The sequence below is a fragment of the Diceros bicornis genome, chromosome X (assembly GCF_020826845.1).
Source record: "Diceros bicornis minor isolate mBicDic1 chromosome X, mDicBic1.mat.cur, whole genome shotgun sequence".
In the NCBI taxonomy this organism is placed as follows: domain Eukaryota; kingdom Metazoa; phylum Chordata; class Mammalia; order Perissodactyla; family Rhinocerotidae; genus Diceros; species Diceros bicornis.
Window position 1 is genome coordinate 65630647 of NC_080781.1, and position 24313 is coordinate 65654959.

The 24313-nt window shown below is 37.0% G+C and overlaps 1 protein-coding gene across 5 annotated transcripts in view; it reads right to left on the reverse strand.

Moving 5' to 3' along the window:
• Positions 1–24313, reverse strand: part of PHKA1 (phosphorylase kinase regulatory subunit alpha 1) — a 127464-nt gene that overhangs the window by 68964 nt on the left and 34187 nt on the right. For all 5 annotated transcript variants that reach the window (XM_058536192.1, XM_058536194.1, XM_058536193.1 and 2 more), the window contains 4 exons: positions 19142–19237; positions 18110–18217; positions 16600–16678; positions 12431–12565 (listed from right to left, as the gene is read on the reverse strand). In XM_058536192.1, coding sequence (XP_058392175.1) covers positions 12431–12565; positions 16600–16678; positions 18110–18217; positions 19142–19237 — 418 coding nt within the window. The remainder of the gene's footprint in view (positions 1–12430; positions 12566–16599; positions 16679–18109; positions 18218–19141; positions 19238–24313) is intronic.

Sequence of the window (24313 nt, forward strand, 5' to 3'; positions counted from 1 at the left end):
CTGTGTCTCATATGGTGTAATTCCCATCTACTGCATTCTTAATTTCAGTTATTGTATTTTTTAGTTTTGAAATTCTATTTGATCCTTTTTTATACATTCCAGTTTTCTAGTGTAATTCATCTTCTAAATCTTTTTTTGAACATATTAATATAGTTCACAAAAGTCCTGTCTGATAACTCCAAAAATATGAATTATCTGTTTTTTAAAATAATACATCAAAATTTTAAATATTTTTTATTGTACTAAAATATGTATAACATAAAATTTATAATTTTAAACATACAGTTTAGTGGCATTAAGTACATTCACATTGTTCTGCAACCATCACCACCATCCATCTTCAGAACTTTGTCATCATCCCAAACAGAAACTTCATACCGATTAACTCCCCATTACTCTCTCTCTCTGGGAACTACCCTTTAATCCTTTAATGGCAACCACCATTCTATATTCTGTCTCTATAAGTTTGACTACTTTAAGTATCTCATATAGGCGGAATCATACCATATTTATCCTTTTGTATCTGGCTTGTTTCACTTAGCATGATGTCTTCAAGTTTCATTCACCTTGTAGCATGTGTCAGAATTTCCATCCTTTTTAAAGCTGAATAATATTCCATTTTATATATACATACAATTTGGTTATCCATTCATCTGTCAATGGACATTTGGGTTATTTCCACCTCTTGGCTTTTGTGACTAATGCTACTTTGAAAATTGGTGAACAAATATCTGTTTGAGTTCCTGCTTTCCCTTCCTTTGGGTATATACACAGAAGTGGAATTGCTGGTTAAACTCTATGCTTAATTTTTATGAGGAACCACCATACTGTTCTCCATAGTGACTGCACCATTTTATATTCCCAGGGTTCTAATTTCTCCACATCCTCACAACACTTGTTATTTTCTGGTTTATTTATTTACTTTTATAATAGCCATATTAATGAGTGTGAAGTGATATATCATTGGGGTTTTGATTTGCATTTCCCTAATTATTAGTGTTGTTGAGCCTCTTTTCACGTGGTTATTAACCATTTGTATATCTTCTTTGGGGAAATCTCTACTCAAGTCCTTTGCCCTTTATAATTGGATTTGGGGTTTTGCAATTAAAATTTTTTTCCAGTTTTATTGAGATATAATGGACATATAACATTGTGTAAGTTTAATGTGTACAATGTGATGATTTGATACACATGTATATTGTGAAATGTTTACCACAATAAGGTTAGTTAACACATCCTTCACCTCACATAATTGCCATTTTGCTGTTGTTATGGTAAGAACATTAAGCTCTACTCTCATAGCAACTTTCAAGTATACAATATGGTATTGTTAACTATAGTCACCATGCTGTACATTAGATTCCTGGAACTTATTCATCTTATAATTGAAAGTTAGTACCCTTTGACCAACATTTTCCCATTTCCTCCACCCCTCAGCCCCGGGCAACCACCATTCTACTACTCGGCTTCTATGAGTTTGATGTTTTTAGATTCTACATATGAGATCATATAGTATTTGTCTTTCTCTGTCTGACTTATTTCATTTAGCAAAATGCTCTCAGGGTTATGCATGCTAGTGCAAATGGCATGATTTCCTTTTTTCTCATGGCTGAATAATATTCCATTGTTATATACATATTCTTTACCCATTCATCTGTTGATATACACTTAGGTTGCTTTCATGTTTTGGCTATTGTGAGTAATGCTGCAATAAATACGAGAGTGCAAATATCTCTTTGAGATAGTGATTTCATTTCCTTCTGATATATACTCAGATGTGGGATTGCTGAATCATATGGTAGGTCTATGTTTAATTTTTGGAGGTACCTCCATACTGTTTTCCATAGTGGCTATACTAATTTACATTCCCATCAACAATGTACAAGAGTTCTCTTTTCTGCACATCCTTGCCAGCATTTGTTATCTCTTGTTTTTTGATAATAGCCATTCTAACAGGTGTGAGGTGATATCACATTGTGGTTTTGATTTGCATTTCCCTTAGTGATGTTATGCATCTTTTCATGTACTTGGCCATTTGGATGTCTTCTTTGGAAAAATATCTATTCAAGTCCTCTGCCCATTTTTTAATCCGATTGTTTGCTCTTTTTGCTATTGAGTTGTACTAGTTCCTTATATATTTTGGATATTAACCCCTTATCAGATATACAGTTTGAAAATATTTTCTCCCATTCCATAGACCGCCTTTTCATTTTTTTGACTGTTTCTTTTGCTGTGCAGAAGATTTTTAGTTTGATTTGGTCCCACTTATTTATTTTTGCTTTTGGTGCTTGTACTTTTGGTGTCATATCCAAAAAAATCATTACTAAGACCGATGTCAAGGAGCTTTTTCCTTATGTTTTCTTCTAGGAGTTTTACAGTTTCAGGTCTTTCATTTAAGTCCTTAATGCATTTTGAGTTAATTTTTGTGAATGGTATAAGATAAGGGTCCAATTTCATTCTTTTGCATGTGGATATGCAGTTTTCCCAGCATCATTTGTCAGACTATCCTTTCCCCATCGAGTGTTCTTGGCTCCCTTGTCACATATTAGTTATCTGTATATGTGCGGGTTTATTTCTGGGCTCTTGATTCTGTTCCATTTGTCTATGTGTCTATTTTTATGTCAGTACCATACTGTTTTGATTATTATAGCTTTGTAATATAGTTTGGAACCAGGAAGTGTGATGTCTCCCGCTTTGTTCATCTTTCTCAGGATTGGCTGTCTAGGATTTTATGGTTTTATTATAAATTTTAGGATTATTTCTTCTATTTCTGTGAAAAATGCTACTGGAATTTTGATCGAGATTACATTGAATCTATAGATGGCTTTGGGGGGTTGTTGGGCTTTTTGTGGTTGAATTGTAGGAGTTCTCTATATATTCTGGATATTAATCCTTTATCAAATATATGATTTGCAAATATTTTCTCATTCTGTGGGATGCCTTTTCACTCTATTGGATGATGTCCTTTGATGCACATAACCTTCTAATTTTGATGAAGTCCAATTTATCTAACTTTTCTTTTGTTCCCTGTGTTTTTGGTGTTATATCCAAGAAATCACTGCCAAATCCAATGCTATGAAGCTTTCTTCCTCTACTCTCTTCTAAGAGTTTTATAATTTTAGCTCTTAGTTTTAGGTCTTTGATCTATTTTGAGTCAATCTTTATATATGGTGTAAAGTAAGGGTCCAACTTCATTCTTTTGCACGTGGATATCCAGTTTTCCCAGCACCATGTCTTGAGAAGACTGTCCTTTCCCCATTGAATGGACTGGGCACCTTTGTCAAAAATCATTTGACCATATCTGCAAGGGTTTATTTCTAGGATTTCTATTCTATTCCATTTCTCTACATATCTGTTTTTATGCCAATACCACACTCTTTTGATTACTGTATCTTTGTAGTTAAGTTATGAAATCAGGAAATGTGAATTTTCCAGCTTTATTTTTCTTTCTCAAGATTGTTTTGGGGTCCCTTGAGATTCCATATGCATTTCAGGATGAATTTTTCTATTTTTTTCTAAAAATGTCATTGGGCTTTTAATAGAGATTACATTGAATCTGTCAACCATTGTGGATAGTATTGACATCTTAACAATATTAAGTCTTCTAATCCATGAATAGGGATGTTTTTCCATTTATTTAGGTCTTCTTTAACTTCTTACATCATTTTGTAATTTTCAGTGTACGTATCTTTCACTTCCTTGGTTAAGTTTATTCCAAAGTATTTTACTCTTTTTGACGCAATTGTAAATTGAATTGTTTTCTTAATTTCCTTTTGGATTGTTTATTGTTAGTGTATAGAAATGCAACTGATTTTTGCATGTTGATTTTGTATCCCACAACTTTGCTGAATTTGTTTATTAGTTCTGTTTTTTCAGTCGAATCTTTAGGGTTTTCTACATGTAAAATCATGTCATCTGCAAACAATTTTACTTCTTCCTTTCTGATTTGGATGCCTTTTATTTATTTTTCTTGCCCAAATGCTCTGGCTAGAACTTTTAATACTATGTTGAATAGAGATATGTGTGTCTGTTTTGATTGTATTTTTTCTTTTGGCTTTTGTTTATTCGATTTCCCAGCATGTCTTATTATATATTTTCAATGCAGAACACATTGTATAAAGAATTGTAGAGGCTCTTTATGATATTATTTTCTTCCAGAGGCGATTTAGTTTATTTTGGCAGGCAGATACACTATAAGCAGAACACCTTAGACCAATCAGGGATTGAGAAGATTATGTTTTAGGCTTTGTGTTTCAGACTTTCTAAGAATTTGGTCTATTTCTGATTTGCCTTTACTTTTAGGGTGTAGCCCATCCTTCAGGGGTTCACCTGAAAGCCTGAGGTGTTTATCACAGCCCCTTCCACATAGAAAGGTCCTGAAATGGAACTGTTGTCTTCCTAGCAGTGAGACTTTATACTTGATTTCTTGATCCCTCACCCCATGCAAGTACAGCTTAAGAATTAGCAAATGCCTCAAAGGGAAACTGTACAGAGAATGCTGAGCTTACTTCTCTGAGGTCCTCTTCTCTCCAGGGCTTTGGCTTCTCAAGTCCTGGCTCTCATAATTACTTTCTGATGCCTTCATTCACCTTTATTTTAAAAATCTAGCCATTGTAGTTGTTCTTGGTATGAAGTTTAGTCTGATACAATCTATTTCATCACAGCTGGAAGCTGAAAGTCTACCTTATTATTCTTTTTAACGGTGGCACAATATATCATAATTCACTCATTCTTGTTCATACACATAGATTGCTTGTAATTGGTGTTTTGTCATTAAAAATTATAATGAACATCTCTGTACATATATCCTTGTGCACTTGTATGGGTGTTATATAGGACAGATTCCTAGAAGTAAGGTTGTGGGTCAAAGGTATGTGCATTAAAATTTTTTATAGATAATGCCAAATTGCCTGATTTACACTACTACCAGGATTTCCGTGAGTGTCCACTTCTCCTCATAGTCACCAGCACTGGATATTATCAATCTTAGCTTTTCTAAAACTGATAGGCAAAAACTTATATTTCATTGTGTTTTATCTTACATTTCCCCAATCACTGGTGAGGCTGAAGTTATAACTTAAAAAGTGTAGTACTAGGAAAGGAGAAACTGTGATCAACAGCACCAAAAAGTGATACCAGAAACATATACACACATACATGTGTAAGTCAATGCATGTACAGTAAATGATAAAGATGGTATTTCAAAACACTGTTAAATGCATTAGTCAATCAATAGTGCAGGAAAGACTGGCTATTTCGCAAACAAGTTACAATTCTTACCTCATAAGATAAACTAAAATTAAAATTCTAGACTAAGAGTTAAATGAAAAATTGTAACCATAAAGAACTAAGAGAGGGGCCGGCCCGGTGGTGCAAGCGGTTAAGTGCATGCACTCCGCTGCGGCGGCCCGGGGTTCGCCAGTTTGGATCCCGGGCGTGCACTGACTCACTGCTTGGCAAGCCATGCTATGGTGGCGGCCCATATAAAGTGGAGGAAGATGGGCATGGATGTTAGCCCAGGGCCAGTCTTCCTCAGCAAAAAAAGAGGAGGATTGGCAGATGTTAGCACAGGGCTGATCTCCTCACAAAAAAAAAAAAAAAAAAAAAAAAAAAAAGAACTAAGAGAAAATGCAGTTTAAATGTGTCTGACCTAGGGATGGGTCTATCTTTCTAAGCATAATGGCAAAGAAAGAAACCAAAAAGGAAGAAATTCTACTATGTAAAAATGTAAAACTTCTATATATCAAAATCAAATGCAAAATTAAAAGGAAAATAATAAAATAGCAAAATATTGCAGTAATATGTGGAAGACAAAGTGTTAGCATCTCTACTATATAAAAAATCTTGTACAAGCCAATAAGAAACTGACAATTTTCCAGTAGAAAAATGGTAAAAGAATATAAGTAGATAATTTGCAAACTAAATAGAAAAAAAGGCTAATTTATGAAAACAAGGTTATCATTCATACGTCCAAAAAACTGAAGAAATTATGCTAACACAGATATTAAAATAGTGTTGTAGGAGGTTAAGAAAATGTAACAGGGTTCTTCATAGATTATTATGTTGCAAAAAACAGATTGCAAACACTGTTCTTTCTGACACCATTTTTCTAAAAACAAGTGTGTATTTATTGTATAAAAAATAATTGGAAGCAAATACTCCAAAACAAAAACAGTGGCTTCCTATGAGCAGTAGAATTATAGGAGATTTTTATCTTTTTCTTTTCTGCTTTTCTCTATTTTCCAGTTCCCTGCAGTCAACATGTAGATATCAATTTATAATCAGATAACTTACTACTTATGAAAACTGGAGAGAAGGAGAATAGCACATCTATTCAAATGAAACTAGGAGATAAATTCACAATTCCTGAAGAAATGAAAGATATATCTGATAAAATGGACGTAATGTGATGTTTAAAAATTTACACAAAGGCAAGAAAATAATTATCTAAAAGAAAATTATAGAATAGGAAATATATACATTATAAACCTCATTGATAAAAGCTTACCATAAAATATACTTAAAGAATTGCTAAATATATATGAAAATGTGCAGATCCTGCTAGATATGCAAGCAATAGAAAACACAACTTCAAAAAAAAAAGTAAATCAAAAACAAAGGTATACCCTCACTCGGAATTAAAGAAAGGAAATTAAAATAACTTATGTGTATTAAAACTATTAATCTAACAAAAACAAATGATAAAAATCCAATGCTGGTGGGTTAGCAAAAATAAAAAAAAGATATATTTTATATTTATTGATGTCACTAAAAATTGGTTGGTCTTTCTAAATAATAATCAGGCAACATGTAACAATAGCTACAAAGTTGTTTATACTCTTTTATCCAGAATCCCTTTTCTGAGAATATACTCCAACAGGAGTATATGTATGAATGTCTAGACAAAGGCATTCATAGAAGGATAAAAATTTTGGAAACAATTCAAGTACCCAATAATAAGGGAACAATTACTTTAACTTGATGGAATAATATGTAGCTCTTTCATTACGTGGAAATACTTACATGAAAGAATAAGTGAAAAAAACAGAACATATGTTAATATGTACACACTAAATATAACTATGAAAATGTATCTATGTGTACTAACAGATTAGAAAGGATAGGCCGGCCTGGCGGCGTAGCAGTTAAGTTCGCCCGCTCCGCTTCAGTGGCCTGGGGTTCGCTGGTTCGGATCCTGGGCGTGGACCTATGCACCACTCATCAAGCCATGCTGAGGTGGCGTCCCACATAGAGCAACTAGAAGGATGTACAGCTATGACATACAACTATCTACTGGGGCTTTGGGGAGAAAAAAGGAGGAAGATTGGCAACAGATGTTAGCTCGGGGCCAATCTTCCTCAAAAAAAAAAAAAAGAAAGAAAAGAATTACCATTATATAAAGATTTGAGTTTAATATTTATAAAGTTCTTATGTTCCCAAAGTTGATTAACCTCATGATTTAAAAAAATTTAAAAAGATATTATGGATCTTAAATACATGAAATTATTGAGTGTTTGAGGTGAGGCAGAGAATACCATTTAGTTAACATACATAAATGAACACACCTGGTAAAGAAACATCCTTTTTTCCTTGGTGGAATTACAGCTGTCATTCAATGTATGCTTAAAAGCAATTTTGTTATTGTGAAATTGTTGCGATAATAGAATTCTGAAGAGTCACTCACTTGATAAGTCAGCAAATCATGCCTTTCTTGACTTTCCCAGGCAAATCTGTCCTCTTTCTCCTGTACTTTGTACAGAATACCACTGTTATAGCATTTATAAGATTGCACTATAACTATTTGGTTATATGTCTATGTCTCCCACAGCATCTAGCCCAGTGCCTAGTACATAATAAGTGAACAACAGATCCTTATGAAAGAATGAATGAATGAAGTGAATGTAGGAGCATATTTGGAAGGAAAATAAATGTAGTTTGTTACTTGAGTCCCCGAAATGTTTGATCATTCATTAAACTCAAGACCCATCAGTCCTTATTTCCTTTGGCTAGGAAATAATAACTTAGTAGGAGGCCCAAGACAGAGCGTAGGCTTTGAAAAAGTAACCAGTAAGGAGTTTGCTTCTGTTTGTTGGACAGATCTGATGTGATGTAGGTAGATTCCAGGAATTATCACCCAGAGCTTGGAAGTTACCTAAATCCTAGTAAGATTATGCTGAGTTTAGAACAATGGATGTGAAGAAGCAAAGGGCAAAATTAACCTATCAACTTCTGAGTGACAGCCAGAGAAAATCAGGTCAAAGGCACCAATAGGACTTGCATGAACCCCAACCATAGAGACTTCTAAGAGGGGCAAAGAAGGTGACTACAAGATCAACTAATACTCAAGGAGTAAGATTTGGGCTAGATAGAGAAATATCTTCCTTTTGTCAAGGGATTTAGTGCTAGTGGACTGGTATCTGGAGATCAGGAGCACATTATAGTCAGAGGCTAGAGGGAACGGCCCAGGAGATAAAAAACAGGAAGCAGGTTCTGGGAAGGACTGAGGTACCCATCCCACCTAGTAAAGCATCAACCCAATCAATCTCAGAAGTTTCAGAGTCTTGACTTGGCATTTATCTCAGATAGGGTTGAGCAAGGGGAGGGAGCCAGAGGCTCAGTATTTTGTAATATTCAAGCTAATTCATGGCTATATTTTAGAAATTAGTTAGGATCTGAGACCTATATTCAACAAACTTGATTTATTTCTATGTGTTTATATTTTAGTTTTCCATTTTTTCAGTAAAGTTTCTTTAGAAAATTCCAATCTTAGACTTGAATTAAGAAGAAAAGATATTTTCTACATTATAGCTAAGATGGAAGAGAGGGGGGAGATCCGTATATTCCTAAAGCCAGATGTAATGTTAATGGCTCTGGGAGTTCAGGCCTTGCTGGCATAAAATATGGGTGCTTAGCAGAGAGAGAGAAAAATCAGCTCTGACTGTTGGTCCTTTCCTCTTTGGTTGATTCCCTCTCAATTTAGGCCTACATAACTGCCATAGAAATTGAGTGTCTGGAGTTGGTGTTAGTAAAAAGGAAAGGAGGTTGGTTTTGAGCTGGACAAGATTTGGCTTGGCTGTAATTACTGACAGACCATTCCTGGTGAAGAAAAAAAGTACACACACACACACACACACACACACACACACACAAAGTAGGCTTTGGGTTTGTAAGTGGCAATCCACTCTCTAAGATACAATCTTTATTTATAAATTTATCCCTTTGTGGCTTGATTTAAGATTGTATTAATTCCCCATTGGCGCTATAACAAATTACCACAAACTTAGTGGCTTAAAACAACACATATTTATACTTTTACAGTTCTGGAGGTCAGAAGTGCAAAATGAGCCTTATGGCTACTATGAGGTAAAATCAAAATCAAGGTGTCAGCAGGGCTGGTTCCTTCTGGAGGCTCCAGGGGAGAATCCGTTCCTTGCCTCTTCCAACTTCTAGAGGATAAGGCTAGTAGCCTTATTACTTCAATCTCTTGCGTCTGTCATCGCATCTCCTACTTTTATAGGCAGATCTCCCTCTGGCTCCCTCTTATAAGGATACCTGTGATTACATTTAGGGCCCACCTGGATAATTAAAAATAATCCTCCCCATCTCAATCTCCTTAATTTAATCACATCTGCAAAGTCCCTTTTGCTATATAAGGTAACATTCACAGGTTCCAGGGATTAGGGCCTGGATATTCAGCCTTCTACAGTCCACCCTCTGGCCCCTAAAGATTCACATCCCTCCCATATGCAAAGTGCATTCACCCCATCCCAACATCCTCCAAACTCTCAACACAGTACCACATCAATTCAAGTCCAAAATCTCTTCTAAATATCATTAGCCCAAAAGTCCCATTATCTAAATCAGGTATGGGTGAGAATCTGAGTATGATCCATCCTAAGGCAAAATTCCTCTCCATCTGTGCACCTTTGAAACTAGAAAACAAGTTATCTGCTCTCAAAATACAGACACAGAATACAAGTTACAGACATTCTCATTCCAAAAGGGATAAAATGGAAGGAAGAAAGGAGTCAGCGGCCCCAAGCAATTTTGAAATCCAAGCAAACTCCATTAGGTTTCAAGGCATGGTAGTAATCCTCTATGGCTTTAGGCTACGCCCTCTGAGCCCAAGGCACCTCCCTCTGGGCCCAAGGCCCCACCTTTGAAGTCATCCTTCTTTTTTCTTGAAGGGTAGCACTTATTTGTAGCTGAGTAGTTTTTTTTTGTGTGTGTGAGGAAGATCAGCCCTGTGCTAACATCTGCCAATCCTCCTGTTTTTTTTGCCGAGGAAGACTGGCCCTGCGCTAACATCTGTGCCCATCTTCCTCCACTTTATATGGGACGCCGCCACAGCATGGCTTGCCAAGCGGTGCGTCGGTGCACGCCCGGGATCCGAACCGGCGAACGCCGGGCTGCTGCAGCGGAGTGCGTGCACTTAACCGCTTGCGCCACCGGGCCAGCCCCTGTAGCTGAGTAGTTTTATCAGCCTGCTTCTTGACTGGAATTTTGGAAGTCTAACACCCTTCTTTCATTTTGTCCTCTTTCTGTCCCTTTCAGTCCAAGTTGGCAGTGTTTCTGCATTCTCAAAAATCTTGTGGGTCTTGCATATACGTCATGGGGGTTCACATCATTAGACAAGAGGGTCCTCCCCAAGATCTTTCCTGGATAATCTCAACTCTATTCCTAAATTCTGCTGAGATCGTTGAAGAGATCCATGAGTCACATGCCTAATCTCTTCAAAGACCCCTGTGTGAATGAATACTCTGATCTTTTGATCTTTCCAAAGCACTAGCAAAAGGTTGTCCAGCCACATCCTTGATCTTTTTTTCCAGAACATGCTTTCCTGGCAGCAAATCTCCTAATTTTATCATCTTTTCCAATCTGGATAAGTTGGAATTTTATCAAGTCCTGGTTCCTTTTTGCTTAACTGTTCTTCCCTCAATTTATCTCTTTCCTCTCACATTTTACTATAAGCAGCAAGAAAAAAGCAGGTCATGATTTTAACACTTTGCTTGAAAATCTCCTCAGCTAAATATCCAAGTTCATCATTTATAGTTCTGTTTTCCACATAACTATAGGAAACAATTCAGCTAAGCTTTCCGTCACTATATAACAAGGATCCTTTTCCTCCAGTTTCCAATAACATGTTCCTCATTTCCTTCTGAGCTCTCACCAGCAATGCCTTTAGCATCCATATTTCTACCAATAGTTTGTTTAAGGCAATCTAGACTTTTTCTATCATGTGACTCAAAATTCTTCCAGCCTCTATCTATTACCTGATTCCAAAGCCACTTCCATATTTTTAGATATTTGTGATAGCATCACTCTACTTCCCAGTACCAAAATCTGTATTACTTTCCTATTTCTTCTGTAACAAATTACCACAAACTTAGTGGCTTAAAACAACACATATCAATTCTCTTATAGTTCTGGAGGTCAGAAGTCCAAAATGATTCTTATAGGACTAAAAACAAAATCAAGGTGGCAGCAGGGCTGGTTGCTTCTGGAAGCTACAGGGGAGAATCCAATTCCTTGCTAATTCCAATCTCTAGAGGCTGTGGGCATTCCTTGGAAACCTTTGGCTCATAGCTGCATCACTCTAATCTCTTGTTTCTGTCATCACATCTACTTCTATACTCTGATATCCTCCTGCTTTCCTTTTATAAGGACACTTGTGATTACATTTAGGGTCCACCTGGATAATCCAGGCTAATCCTCCTCATCTCAAATTCCTTAATTTAATCATACTTGCAAAGTCTCTTTTGTCATCTAAGGTAATGCTCACAGGTTCCAGGAATTAGGACCTGGATATCTTGGGGACCATTATTCAGCCTTACACAGGGTAGTTTAGAAATTTTGCATACCCTTTTTTTTTTTAGTGAACAATGTAGGAATTTGTTTAACGTGAAATTTGTAATAACTTGTGTAAATTTGTAATTTGTAGTAATTTTTTTAATGTGCCCATCCCTAAGTTTAATATATAAATCGAATAAAAAATAAGTACTAATTAAAAGTAAGTATTAGACTAAGAAGTGGAATTTTTTATATTGTCAACCAATTTATTACATGGCAAAGTATAAAAGACCTAAAAACAAGTTCCTTGGCTATTACTTTACATAAAATTAGCATGTATTCAAAATGGAAATATAGGTCCCAAGGGGAGAACATGTTAGTTAAGCACACACTTGGAATGAGGATAAAATATTGCCTGGTAACAGCCATGCCCTAGGTACCAAAGAGTGCATAAAACACACCTAAAATTATCAAGCCTGCTCAGGATATATAGGGTTATAAATTTATATTTCAGAGACTCTAAATTTCTTCTCAGATCCAGTTTAATAAAGCAATATAAGATTAAGAAAAAACAAAAAGGAAAGAAACCAGCCTGTATCAAATAATGCTTTCATTCTAGCACGCTGCCCAATCTCCTTACCTAGGCTGGAATAAATGTGGCTGAGAATACGAGCTGGTTGTACTCTGATGGGATACACCTCGGCAATGGTCTCCACATCAATTCCCTTGTCCTTCAAAATGGCCTTGATTTCTTCTGTCTCGGCTAGAATGGAAACTACAGGAAAGAAAGAAAATGAGGTCAACAGAAAATTTTATTTCAATAGGAACCTAGTAATCTCTCAAGCCACATAATTCCTTTTGAAGGAAAGATACAGGAAAGGGGAGGAAATTAACAGTTATTGAGGAACCTTGATGACAATTATCATGCTAGGTACATAACAATATCTAAATGGAAAAGGCAAAAAGATCTCATGACCAGAGTATTAGATTCTGCTTTCTGGCTAAGTACCTATGTGCTCCTAGAGAATGCCATACTCTCTTTATATCTGGGATTCCATGTTTAAATAGGGAAAAAAAAGCCAACATGAGGTGTGTTACAGCTTTTATAAGTTGATTCCCCAAGGCTCTTTTATATCTGTACCCTTAAGACCAGGGCCAGGATTATGAGGGCAATAAAGAACACCCTAATGATAAGAATTGCTCTATAGCTAGAGAATGGTAGAAGGCAAGGTAAATTGGGGATAAAGAATTGAGGTACCACAGTTGAAATTGTGTGTGGTTGTTTTGGGGGGTAGGAAGATGGGGATAACAGTTCTCTAGATTCAGGGCTGCCAAGCCTGGACAGCTCTCTTTTCTTCCTCTTACACTCATGTCTCTGAAGTGATAATCAAACTCATAAGGGAGGAGGCCAGGCCAATTCCCTGACTCTTCCATCTACTCACCCTCTATGGGACAGATACCTGGCTGGGGCCAATAATCTGAGTACGGCCTCAGCTAGCTTGACACTAAGCACTAGGGGCAAACATGTGCCCTATTCTTGCTCCTCTAGTGCTGGCAGATGTGCTGAATTGGGTTTACAGGAAAATGAAGGTATCACTTGGTTCATTCCAGCTTACCAGCATTCTCTATGTTGAGTTTTTGGGGCAAAAGTGTAGTTAACATAGTGCTACTTTGCTTCCCTTTGCCATTATCTTTTGTGTACTTTTCTATCTTAGGAACCTCGTAGTGTTGTGTTGCTGTGGTCTGCAGCATAGGATATGCAGGATATGGTGATTACAAGTCCCCTGGACATAACATCATCTTGATTACTTCTAACTGAAAACATTAAAATGACAAAGATTCTCCAGAGAAAATGCACAGAGGAAGAATGATAGTGAGCTAAGAAAAGTCCAAGGAAACACATGTGGTCATCTATTCATTCATTAATAAACATTTACTAAGCACCTAAATAGATAAGGCACTATGCTAGGCACTAGGAATATAGAGACGAATAAGTTAGTCTCTTCCTCAAGGAGGGAGAAGATAAGATGACCTAAAATATAACCTTGAGAAATTTCCACATATAAGAAATGGGCAGATGAAGAAAAGCCTGGAGGTGGGAGTGAGGATTCTTGTCTCATGGCTTATATTTTCTCTATGGTATAGGAGGTGAGGTCATCTTCTGAGAGGGAAGAAGCAAGGAGTTAGGAAAAGGGAAAAGGTTTGTAATAGGAGGCTGAGAGACAAGATCAAATATTCCGAGTAAGAAGAGCAGTGGACTATGGAGAGAACTCCCAGGAACACCAACAGTTAAGGGGCAAAGAGAACAAGAGGAAGCCCAGAATGAGACAGAAAAGTGCAAAAGGTTGAAGGAGATTCAATAGAGTATGGCATCACAGAAAACATCATAGTTAAGAGTTTCCAGAAAGATGAACAATAAATGAAACAGAAAGATCCCCTAAGATATGGATTGAAAAATATCTATTGAGTTGGCAATGACTTAAACTAAAGCATTTTCAGAGCAATAATAACCTAGACTGTAAAGGACTGCAGAATGAGTGGAATATAAAGAAGTGGAAGTTTGGATGAGAAAGCAAGGATAGGATAACTAGAGGGAGATGAACATGTCAATGGACTACAAAACAGAACCAAGAGAGAGGAAGACTTTGAAGATTACAGGGAAGAGTAGGTTTCTAGGAAGGCTGGGGAAAAGGATGGGATCAATCATCAGGAGGAGGAGTTGGCCTTGAAGAGGAGAAGAAACAGTCTTTCCTGAGACTGGAACAAGTCTTCTCCTTGAAGAGGAGAAGTCTCCAGTCTTTCCTGAGACTGGAGAAAAGGAGGCAGGGATGGGTGAAGATATAAATAAGACTGTGGTTGGGGGTTGGGAAACTGAAAAAGATCAGAATATTAAGATTATCCAGCATGAAGTAGCAGGCCAAAAATGAGGCGGAAACAAGGGATGGGGTTGAAAACAGAGAGGGTTTGGAATAGTGGCTGAGAAGAATGAAAATGCTGACTAACGATAAGAACAAGGACTAACAGGAGGCACTGTGGGCCTAGCTGAGTTGGACACCGTGGATTTACAGTGCGACCACTCTGCTTATTTGTGTTTTTTCCAAGTAGATTGTAGCAGGCCAGGTACAAGATCAGAAAATGCAGACAGTAAGATTGATCTGGGGCGATGATTTTTCTAGTGGGTGTAGTAGAAGTATGGTACACTAGTGATTAAGATTATTTAGATGATCGACCAAAAGAGGTAGGGAAGGGCAGCCTAGGAGAAAACAGAGACAAGTGTAATGGGGGGGAAAAGAAAACTGCAATAATATGTAACTATGACCAGAGATTGGGATTTTTTGGAATGGAAGATATCTGAGGCGGAATAGTTCTAAAGTTTGGTCCTCAAGGTGAGTGGCTAAAGTAGAGGTGGAGGGAAAGGTCATTAGGGTATGGATATCCAAGAATTTTGAGGCTAAAATTTTAGATGGCACTTACTCCAATGCTGAAATCTAGCACTATGGCAGGAGTTGGGGAAGAAGAGGAAGGCTGTGAGCCAAGCCTCAAAGTCTTCAATGAATGAATTAGAGCAACCAGGAGATCAATATAGCCAGATGGCATAAGCCTCAAAGGAGAACAAGCTTTCTCATGGAAGGTGAAGAGTAATGGCCTTTTATATAATGTTTGCCATATACATTGATAAGCAAAGACTATCTGTATGACGACATAGGATGCCAACTATAAGTAGGTTTAGAAAACACATAGGATTATTTTCCATATAGAACCAACCTCAAAGTCAAGTGACTGGAGACATTTCTGAGGAGCGTCACAGAAGGACTTAGTACCATATTGAACAGTGCTGTTGGATAGTCAAAAATCACCTTGAGCTTTCTACCCTAGAAGACTAGGATAATAGTGATGTCATTGAGAGAGACAAGGAAGGTGGAAAGATCTGCTTTTCTTGGGAGAGGTAAAAGGATGGGATAGAGACAAAAGAGGTCAATTTTGCATTTGAAGTATAAGTGTTTTATAGGTATTGGGACTAGAAATCTTAATGTGTTTATAGAGCTTAGCCCAGGGTTTTGCATAGAGTAGATACTTCAAAATTTAAGTTGATTGTTAGGAACAAAAAATAAAGGTTTCGAGTACTCTCCAAAGAGGTAATAGTTGGAGCCACGGAAGCAAATTTATTACGAAGGAAGCAGCCCTAGCAAACTAATACAGGGTGTAAATACAGAAAAACAAGGGTATAAGATTAAGTACACAACTATTATGATGATATGATAAAACAGGAGTACTAGCAGAAAAAGCTCAGAAGGAAAGCAGAGATAATCAGGAGGCTACAATACCATGATGATGAAAAGAAAAGAGTTTCTAGAAGTAAAGAGTGGTTAAGAGTGTCAAATATCACATTTATTAAGCATTTGCTCATGATTAATAGCAGTGTTGAAACCAATCAGAATCAAGTTCAATCTACATTGTTTTTTTCTGTGTGTGTGAGGAAGATCAGCCCTGAGATAACATCCATGCCAACTCTCCTCTTTTTTTTGCTGAGGAAGACTGGCCCTGGGCTAACATCTGTGCCTATCTTCCTCCACTTTATATGGGACACCACCACAGCATGGCCTGACAAGCGGTGCCTCGGTGCGCGGCCGGGGTTCTGAACCCGGGCTGCCAGCAGCGGAGCACGCACACTTAACCGTTACGCCACGGGGCTGGCCCCATTCTATACTTTTTGAAGCCTAACAAAATGCATGATAAAGAATAAAGTCATCATTTACTGGCCCAAACCGGATCTTGAAAGTTTCTGCTGCTGAGAATAAGAATACATACCTTGAACCACAACATCTGGCTTTGGTACAGTAGAAAATCTACGATTCAGGGGATCAATTTCTCCAGGAGCTAAAAATCCCTAAAGAAAAACCATAAAAAGACAAATTACAAATGATTAGATCTCACAAAAAAAAGAAGCTAATGTTTGAGGAGAAACAACATATCAGTACCATAATCTGCACCATAACACGTGAGAAGCAGGTATGGAAACAAATACCTTCACTGCATGAAAATGTTTGAACTCCTGAATTCACATACAAATTAATTTTATCTGGAGATAATTTCTAGTGGCTGCCACAAATCCTTTTTTGGAAATAAATGATAACCAGAAAGTTTTTCATTACATCTCCACCTTCTCTGGATGTATGTGATTAGACCACAATGCTTATTATCAATAATTTAGGTTATTAGTCCTATTGCTTTCTCATTTATTCACGTTCGTCTGCTATGCTTTCTGCTCAGCAGATACCTTTTGACTTGACTTGAGTTTCTGTCCTTGATGAAATGGGATGAACTCATCCATTTTGCCCTTAAAAATACCATTCATTTCCTCTTTTTTTCATAGCATTTGATTTACTCTAATTGGATGAGAAAGTCACTCGGTATGGATTACTTTAAACAAATCATTCTGCCCATTACTGCTACATTCATAATAATGTCTACTAAAGATAATCAAACCTTTATGCTGTACACCTGAAACTCATAGTGATAGATGTCAATTATATCTCAATAAAACTGGGGGGAAAAAACAAAACAGAACAAACAAAACAGCTGCAGAAAATAAATAGTCATACATGAACAGGTCAAAGAGTCTGGCTCAGAAAGGATAGCTAAGTCCCACTCTAGATCCTCGAGGAGCCTGGGTTATAGCTTACCATAATAATCTAAAATGGGGAAATAGATTTGTCAGTAAATCTGGAAAACTATGAGAAAGGGAACCCTTCTTATAGGCTCAAAATGTCACAAATAAGCTAGACATAAAGGGAGAAATTCCCAGGTGCCTCGTTAAGAGCTGTCTCAACAGAATTTAATATAAGGAACATTTAAAGAGCGCCTTATGAAAAAACAAAAAACTATGATGTTCCCAACCACTTGTCATGGTGCCTAAAATTATCTTATCAATTTATTCAATTAAAGAATAAAACATTATGTTGCTTGGAAAAGTTAGCACTTAAATCCATTATCAGTCATTACTATCTAAGCACAATTGCATTCATGAGTCACCAGGCAAGGCACTAGGGGGCGTTCTGAAAGGGAAAGATCTAGGGCCTGATCCCAGAGCAGCTCCAAGTATACTGCCAAGGTAGGAAGCCCTGGGCAGCATAGGGGACATGGTTGCCGGGGGAAAGATTTTTGTCAAGGATTGGCCATGCTCCCACTCTAAGGACTTGGAGGAAAATCTATAATTAAGGCAGAATACATATCCTTTAGATTTAATGAGCTACTCACAAATCTGATTATGGTGACTACAGCAGAAAAACCGTGAAAGAACCTTGAAATTTCCCCTTACCTCTGCCATCAAGCTTCCTAAGATGTATAGAGACTGACCCCACATATGAGGCAACTTGCCCATGGGGACTCGGTCCACAGTGTGAGGATTTTGATATTCTTCATCAACCTAAAAGAAAAGATAAAGAGGCTACGTGAAGGGTAACGGAAGGTTTAAGATACCAGTCAACAAAAAGGCTGAGTCTGGATTGTGATTCATACCCTATAAAACAGTCATATATGCAATACACTGAAAAGTCAAGCGCTATGACTACAGTCTAGAGCAGTGCTCCTCTAACTGTATGCGGATACAAATCACTTGAGGATCTTATCCATATCTACTGACTGAGTAGGTGTGGGGGAAGGCCTGAAATCTGCATTTCTAACAAGCTCTCAGGTGATGCCCCTGATGTTGCTAGGAGCTTAATCCACCCTTCCCCACCAGAATGGAAGACTGCATCTCTCCCATGGCTAATGCTCTTACTGGCTAATTACTCCCAACTGGCATTTTGGGAAAATGGAGACATACTTCATTTTCCAAGCCTGATCTACTCAAATAATCCCAGATTACTGGCCTCAAAGCAGAGAATACCAAATTCTAAGAGTTCATACAGAACATCACTCTAATTCTAACTGCTGATCTCCCTATCATTCTCAACCTTAAGGTGGGTCTTTTTTTTTTTTTTTTTTTTTACTCAATCTCTGAACAGTTTACTTTAGTTTTTTAAATTGAAGTTCAGTTGACATACAAAAAGGCCATATATATTTAATGTATGTATCTTGATGAGTTTGAGGATAAGTATACACCCTTGAAACTACCACCATAAGGTTTGGTCTTGCCCTTGTCTGGCTATGCAATAGTGCCATAACTGAGACTGCTTTAAAAATTTATTTTCAAAGGAATAAAATCATATTTTTATTGTCCTATACATAAAGACAAACTTTTAGGACATTAAAATCAGAAGATTAAAAATTATTTGACTCAAATGAGGCAGTCCTATCGAGGTACTGATCCTCTTCTCCCAGCTCCATGTTACCAGACTGTCCAGCTCACCTTGTCAGGAGGAACACTGTACAGCTCTGGCAGAAGTGGGACTCCATTTTTGCCCTTGATGAGGACTGCTTCGAGAGCCTCTCTATATTCTTGAACCTGTAGATAAAAGAAAAGGAGAAAAAAATTTATAGAGTTCCCTTTGTGGACCTAGGGGAGGGTTGTAGCCAAAGAAGGTCCTATTGCAAAGGAGCGTATTCACCTAGTAAACAGGAGAAGAAAGGGATGTAGCATTTACTAAATGCTTACTGTAGGCCAGATATATGCTAGGAGTTTTGCATACTTTAACGTATTTAATTTTAATAACTATCCTACAAGGTATGTTTAAAGCCTTTTTACAGGGAAATTAAGGTTCAAAGAGGTTGTGAACTTGTGGAAGATCACACAGCAAGTGCAAGGATGAGCCCAAATTTGAGCCCAAGTCAGCCTGCCTCCACAGGCCTGTTTTTACCCACTATGTACCACCCTAAGAATAGCTTCTTGACTTTACACGTACTGGCTTTTAAAATTGTATTTTACCTGCCAAATTAAGTTTCTATTGCGGTCAAGTTTACATTTTTTTCTTAACAATTTGCTGTAGATTAATAATAGATAAAAAGTAAAAAAAAAAACCCCAAAATATTATAATTTATGGTGGAAAAAATATAGTCAGTTCTGCTGTAACAGTTGTTTTGAAAACACAAATATGTTCCAACGCATCTGCTATATTAGGGAACGATTTGAGCGTAACATGAATTTCACATTTGCTTATGCACAATTTCGAACTGAGAACGCACTCAGCTGACTGAGCCATGTAAGAATACACAAAATACACACATGTACACACCTTAGGAGGACAATGAACCACACCCATCCATATGTGGTGTTACAACTGTGGGAGATCAAGATTTGGCCACCCTGAAATCTATCTCTTTACCTTGGTTGTTTTCTCTGAGGACATTTGACCTCCCCCACTAACTGCCTAAAGAATTTGACATGGTAGCTCCTTCCTGGAATAGATCTATCATGATGGCTGTAAAGATAACATAGGGTAAATGTTACAATAGGAAAGGCACCAACAAGCCCCTCTTATCAGAAGTTCTGTCTCTCTGGCCACATTCTCTGGATGACCCTGCGAGACAATCATTTACATTTATAAGGGAAATCTCCATTTGTAAAGGTATCTCCCTCTCTGTTTGGAGAAGAGAGGGGGATGAGCTCATTTTTAGTGACATATCAATGTGGAAGGTGAGGCCTTGGGCTGCATAATAAACCTTACTCTTGTTTACTGTGCTTTAGTGGTAATCTCCTGTAACTGACTCCCCCCACCCCCAAAATCCTCCTTTGTCATTGGCTGAAAATGGTATTTAAGACGAGAATTTCTGCTATTGTGTTGAGAAATGCAGTGTCCTTGCTTTCTCCCATGTATACATGTTATTAAACTTGGTATTATTTTCTCCTGCTAACCTGTCTTGTTGATTATTTGGCCAGCCAGAAGAACCTTAAGGGAAAGGGCAGAGGGAGATTCTCCCTCTTCCCCCGACAGTTTTGGCGTAGTCGCCAGGAGCCACACTGGCTGGCAAGTTGCCTTCTCTGGCTGAAAGACCTGCCTTCTCCCTGGACTACTGCAGATGATGAGATACGGGAACGCCTGACGAAAGCCGGCAAAAGGTAAGACTTCTTATCATGTCAGCCTCCCGGAATCTCTATCTGCGGAGTCTGGCGGAAGGAAATGGTGAGAATTTTTTCTCTTTCTAAATTTAGATTGGCAGGAGAAAATATTTGGGAAACTAGTTTCTTGGGCTTTTAGTGACTCTTGGTTTAAATTTGGTAGAGTACTCTTGGTTTTGATCTTGATCTCTTTTCCTCCCAGAGTAGTCTCTGTCTTGTTCTGTGTCCTGAGAAAACTTGGCTTTGTGACCAGTGAGAATATTCTCCTTGGTCTCCACCATACGGAAGGTGCATTTACCGGGGTGCACCTTGGTGGCCAGTCGAGTAGACTGGGGTTCCGAACTGTCTCTTTGTCCGGCTGTGCCAAGCTCTCAGGGGAGTTTGTCATAAAAGGCCCAGTCGATAAGGGCTTTTGTCGTCTTAACCATCGTTGCTTGTTAGTGCTGGAAAAATCCCATTCCAGTATCGCCTGCCCGGTGTCACAGATTAGCGGGTCTGTGACTGGAGGCGTCCCACACTATTGTGGGAGACCGGAGACATCATCCTTACCGCCTGTGCAACGAAGGTCTTTACTTTCTCTGAATATCTTTGGGAGTGAATTCTGTGGATCACGGGGGCTACATCATCTGTGCCCTCACCAGGGACGCCTCTTTGCGTCCATGGTAGATTTATTCTAAGCGTGGAAAGTTACCTCCGGGTCTTTCCTTAAAAAGGCTTATTGGTTCGAATCACTATTGGAATAAATATACAAATGAAGATCCTACTCGTCAATGGCCAGACGACGGATCCTTTGAATTGGGAAACTTCTAAATTGGGGGAAAAAAAATGTTTTGAGAGCTCTCACATAATTGTTTAATTGGTACCTAAGAAAAGGCCAGAAAAAGGAAGGGAAAAATTTAAATAGCCTTAAGACCTTGACTAAGGTTACAATTGAATTGAGAACATGTTAAGTGTTGATAAGATTATAAAGGTTGGAATGTTTGAGCTAATTTTATATAAAGAGGTTACATCAACTTTGCCTGAGTATGTTTTAAAATGTCTAACTGGGAATGCTTCCCTTGTCCAAAATTATAAGACCAAGACCTATTGATAAAAATCTTAATGATAACTATGTTTAAAGGTATAAGAGGTGATGAAATTTACATGAAATTTTGTAGGAAAAAAACTGATGTTATTTCTATTACAGAACTGGTTAACAAAAATAGTAATTTAAATGATGGCTAATTTTATCTAATGTCTTATGAAGTCTTATAGGCAATCTAAATAGTTATTGGGAATAAGTAACTAAATAGTTGTGAAAAAGATAAATGTTGGATGAACTTTAAACAATAATTATGTATTATGGTGGTTACAGCTTCCAAACTCTTTTTGGTGACTTTTAGAGTTTTGCTAAATTTTATGAAAAAAAATTCTCTGAGTATCATCATTTCCAAATAAGATAAGATATTAGACATTGATTGCTAAATGTACATTTGTCTACTTTTGGCTTTTCATTACAGGAAAACTAAAAGGTGTTTTGGGTCTATTGGTAAACATGTGTTTTATTAAAAGATTGTACTATAAAGTAACATGTTTCTAGAAGTTATGAAGTGTTCATAAATTTTCCAAGCCACAAGATACTAATGTAAAAGAAAGTTTATAATTGTTTAGTTTTTACTTACAAATTAAGGTTTCTAAGGGTTAAAATTTCTAATTAACATATGTGATTGAAGCTACCAAAAAATTAAGAAAAATATGTCTGTGTACAAGGAAAGTAAGATGTATAAAGGTACAAAGAATGGAAATGTTTTGTTTGGTTGATTAAGAAAGATAAATTTGTCCTCAAGTACTAGAAGGGAAAAGAAAGACATGGGACAAATTCTGAATGTAAAAAGAAAGTTATAGAAGGTTTGTGGAAGAGGAATTCTGGAAAAGGAGTTTTTGTATGGTCAAGTTGGCTAAGATTGAAATGAATTTAATTAAGTAAATGAGTTTTAATAGCAGAAGTAAGCTGGTGCAAAATTGAAATTTCTCGTAAAAGGATAATTTGCTTAAACTTGATAAAGAGGTTATAAAAGATTTTTCTTTACCTTTGAGTAAGTCTACCTAAAAAAAAAAAAAAAAAAAAAAAAACTGTTAAAATAATTTCCTGTGTTCAAAAGACTGAGGTCTCTCTATTAAGGCTTTTTGGACTGTTAATGCTCTGTTTGCTTTGACTTTTTACATTTTTGACAAGCTCCCCAAAATTCGTATCTTAAATAAAGTCTTTATTTTTACTTCTTTTCTTTGAGAATTTTCAAAGGGCCCTGGAACTTCTCAAAGAAATTGGCTCTCTTCCTCTCAGGGGAAAGATACTAAACTTATTAGGCTTATTCAGTATGTTAAATTACATAAAAAACATTGTCAGACAAGTGATGATAAGCCTGCTTAGGTGCTATTATGTGGGCAAATGTTATTGACATAGGTGTTTTAAAATTGGATAACATTACTAAAATTCTGATCTGTCCTGGTTATCAGTCATAATTCTGGTTATTATTATTTTAAAGTGTTGTATGTCACAAAATTAACCAAATTTTTTTGTCAATTGCCATTTTGAGGTCTTGTTGTTTACAGACTTATTTCTTTGCTCTAATGCTTTTACAAAATGTTTCAACTTAAAAAAATTCATAAAAAGGACTCTGATATTTACACTAGAATACAGGTTTCTCACAAACTTTCTGATCATAAAACTAAACTTGGTAAGAAATTACAGAAATCTGATGGAGAAACTGACTTCATGAAGCTGCTAACAAAAAGACTGGGATCGAGAATGGATTACACAGGACTGAATGAACTGATAAGGATGATTACAATTTTTATGATTTTTCATTTGAAGTACTGCTGAATTTTTAATGTTTTGTTTTTTCAGATTTAAGAAAAACTTTTTCTCTTTTCTCCTGAGCTAGCTATGATTTATAGCAATTTGGTAAATGATACTTTTGTAAGCAAAATTGAAAAATTCATCTTTTTCTCTCTATCTGATCCCTCGAATTTAAAAACTCTTAGTAAGTGAATATTGTTGTTTTCATGGCAATATAGTTATTTGCATAAGTTCAATAAGAATCTGTTCTCCTTATAACAGGACACAATTGGAAACACTGGTTCTATTACCAAGGTTGTGACTGGAACATCATATTTGCAATATAACCATACAGCTTTTGAGGAATGAAGATTGGACTTTATGGAATAAAGCCACGTGGAACTACTGGCCTGGTACCTTATGTTCCAAGCAGCACTTACCAGGATAAGTAAAGAATGTCACTTATCTGGCAGGTACAAGGAACCTCGAAATATTTTGGGGAAACCTCGGAAGAAGGAATTCACCCAAATCTATAGGTATTGCAGGCAAAGTCTGACGACAAAATCCCTGGCTTGGCTTTCCTGGCCTGGAGAGGCCTTTAAAGTTAAATCTGAGATTCCTTATAAAAGTTCCAGCAAAGCAGATTTAAAAGAGCCTATGTGATCAATTGTTATTCTTGCTGTACTTATGTAAATAATTGGGCCAAC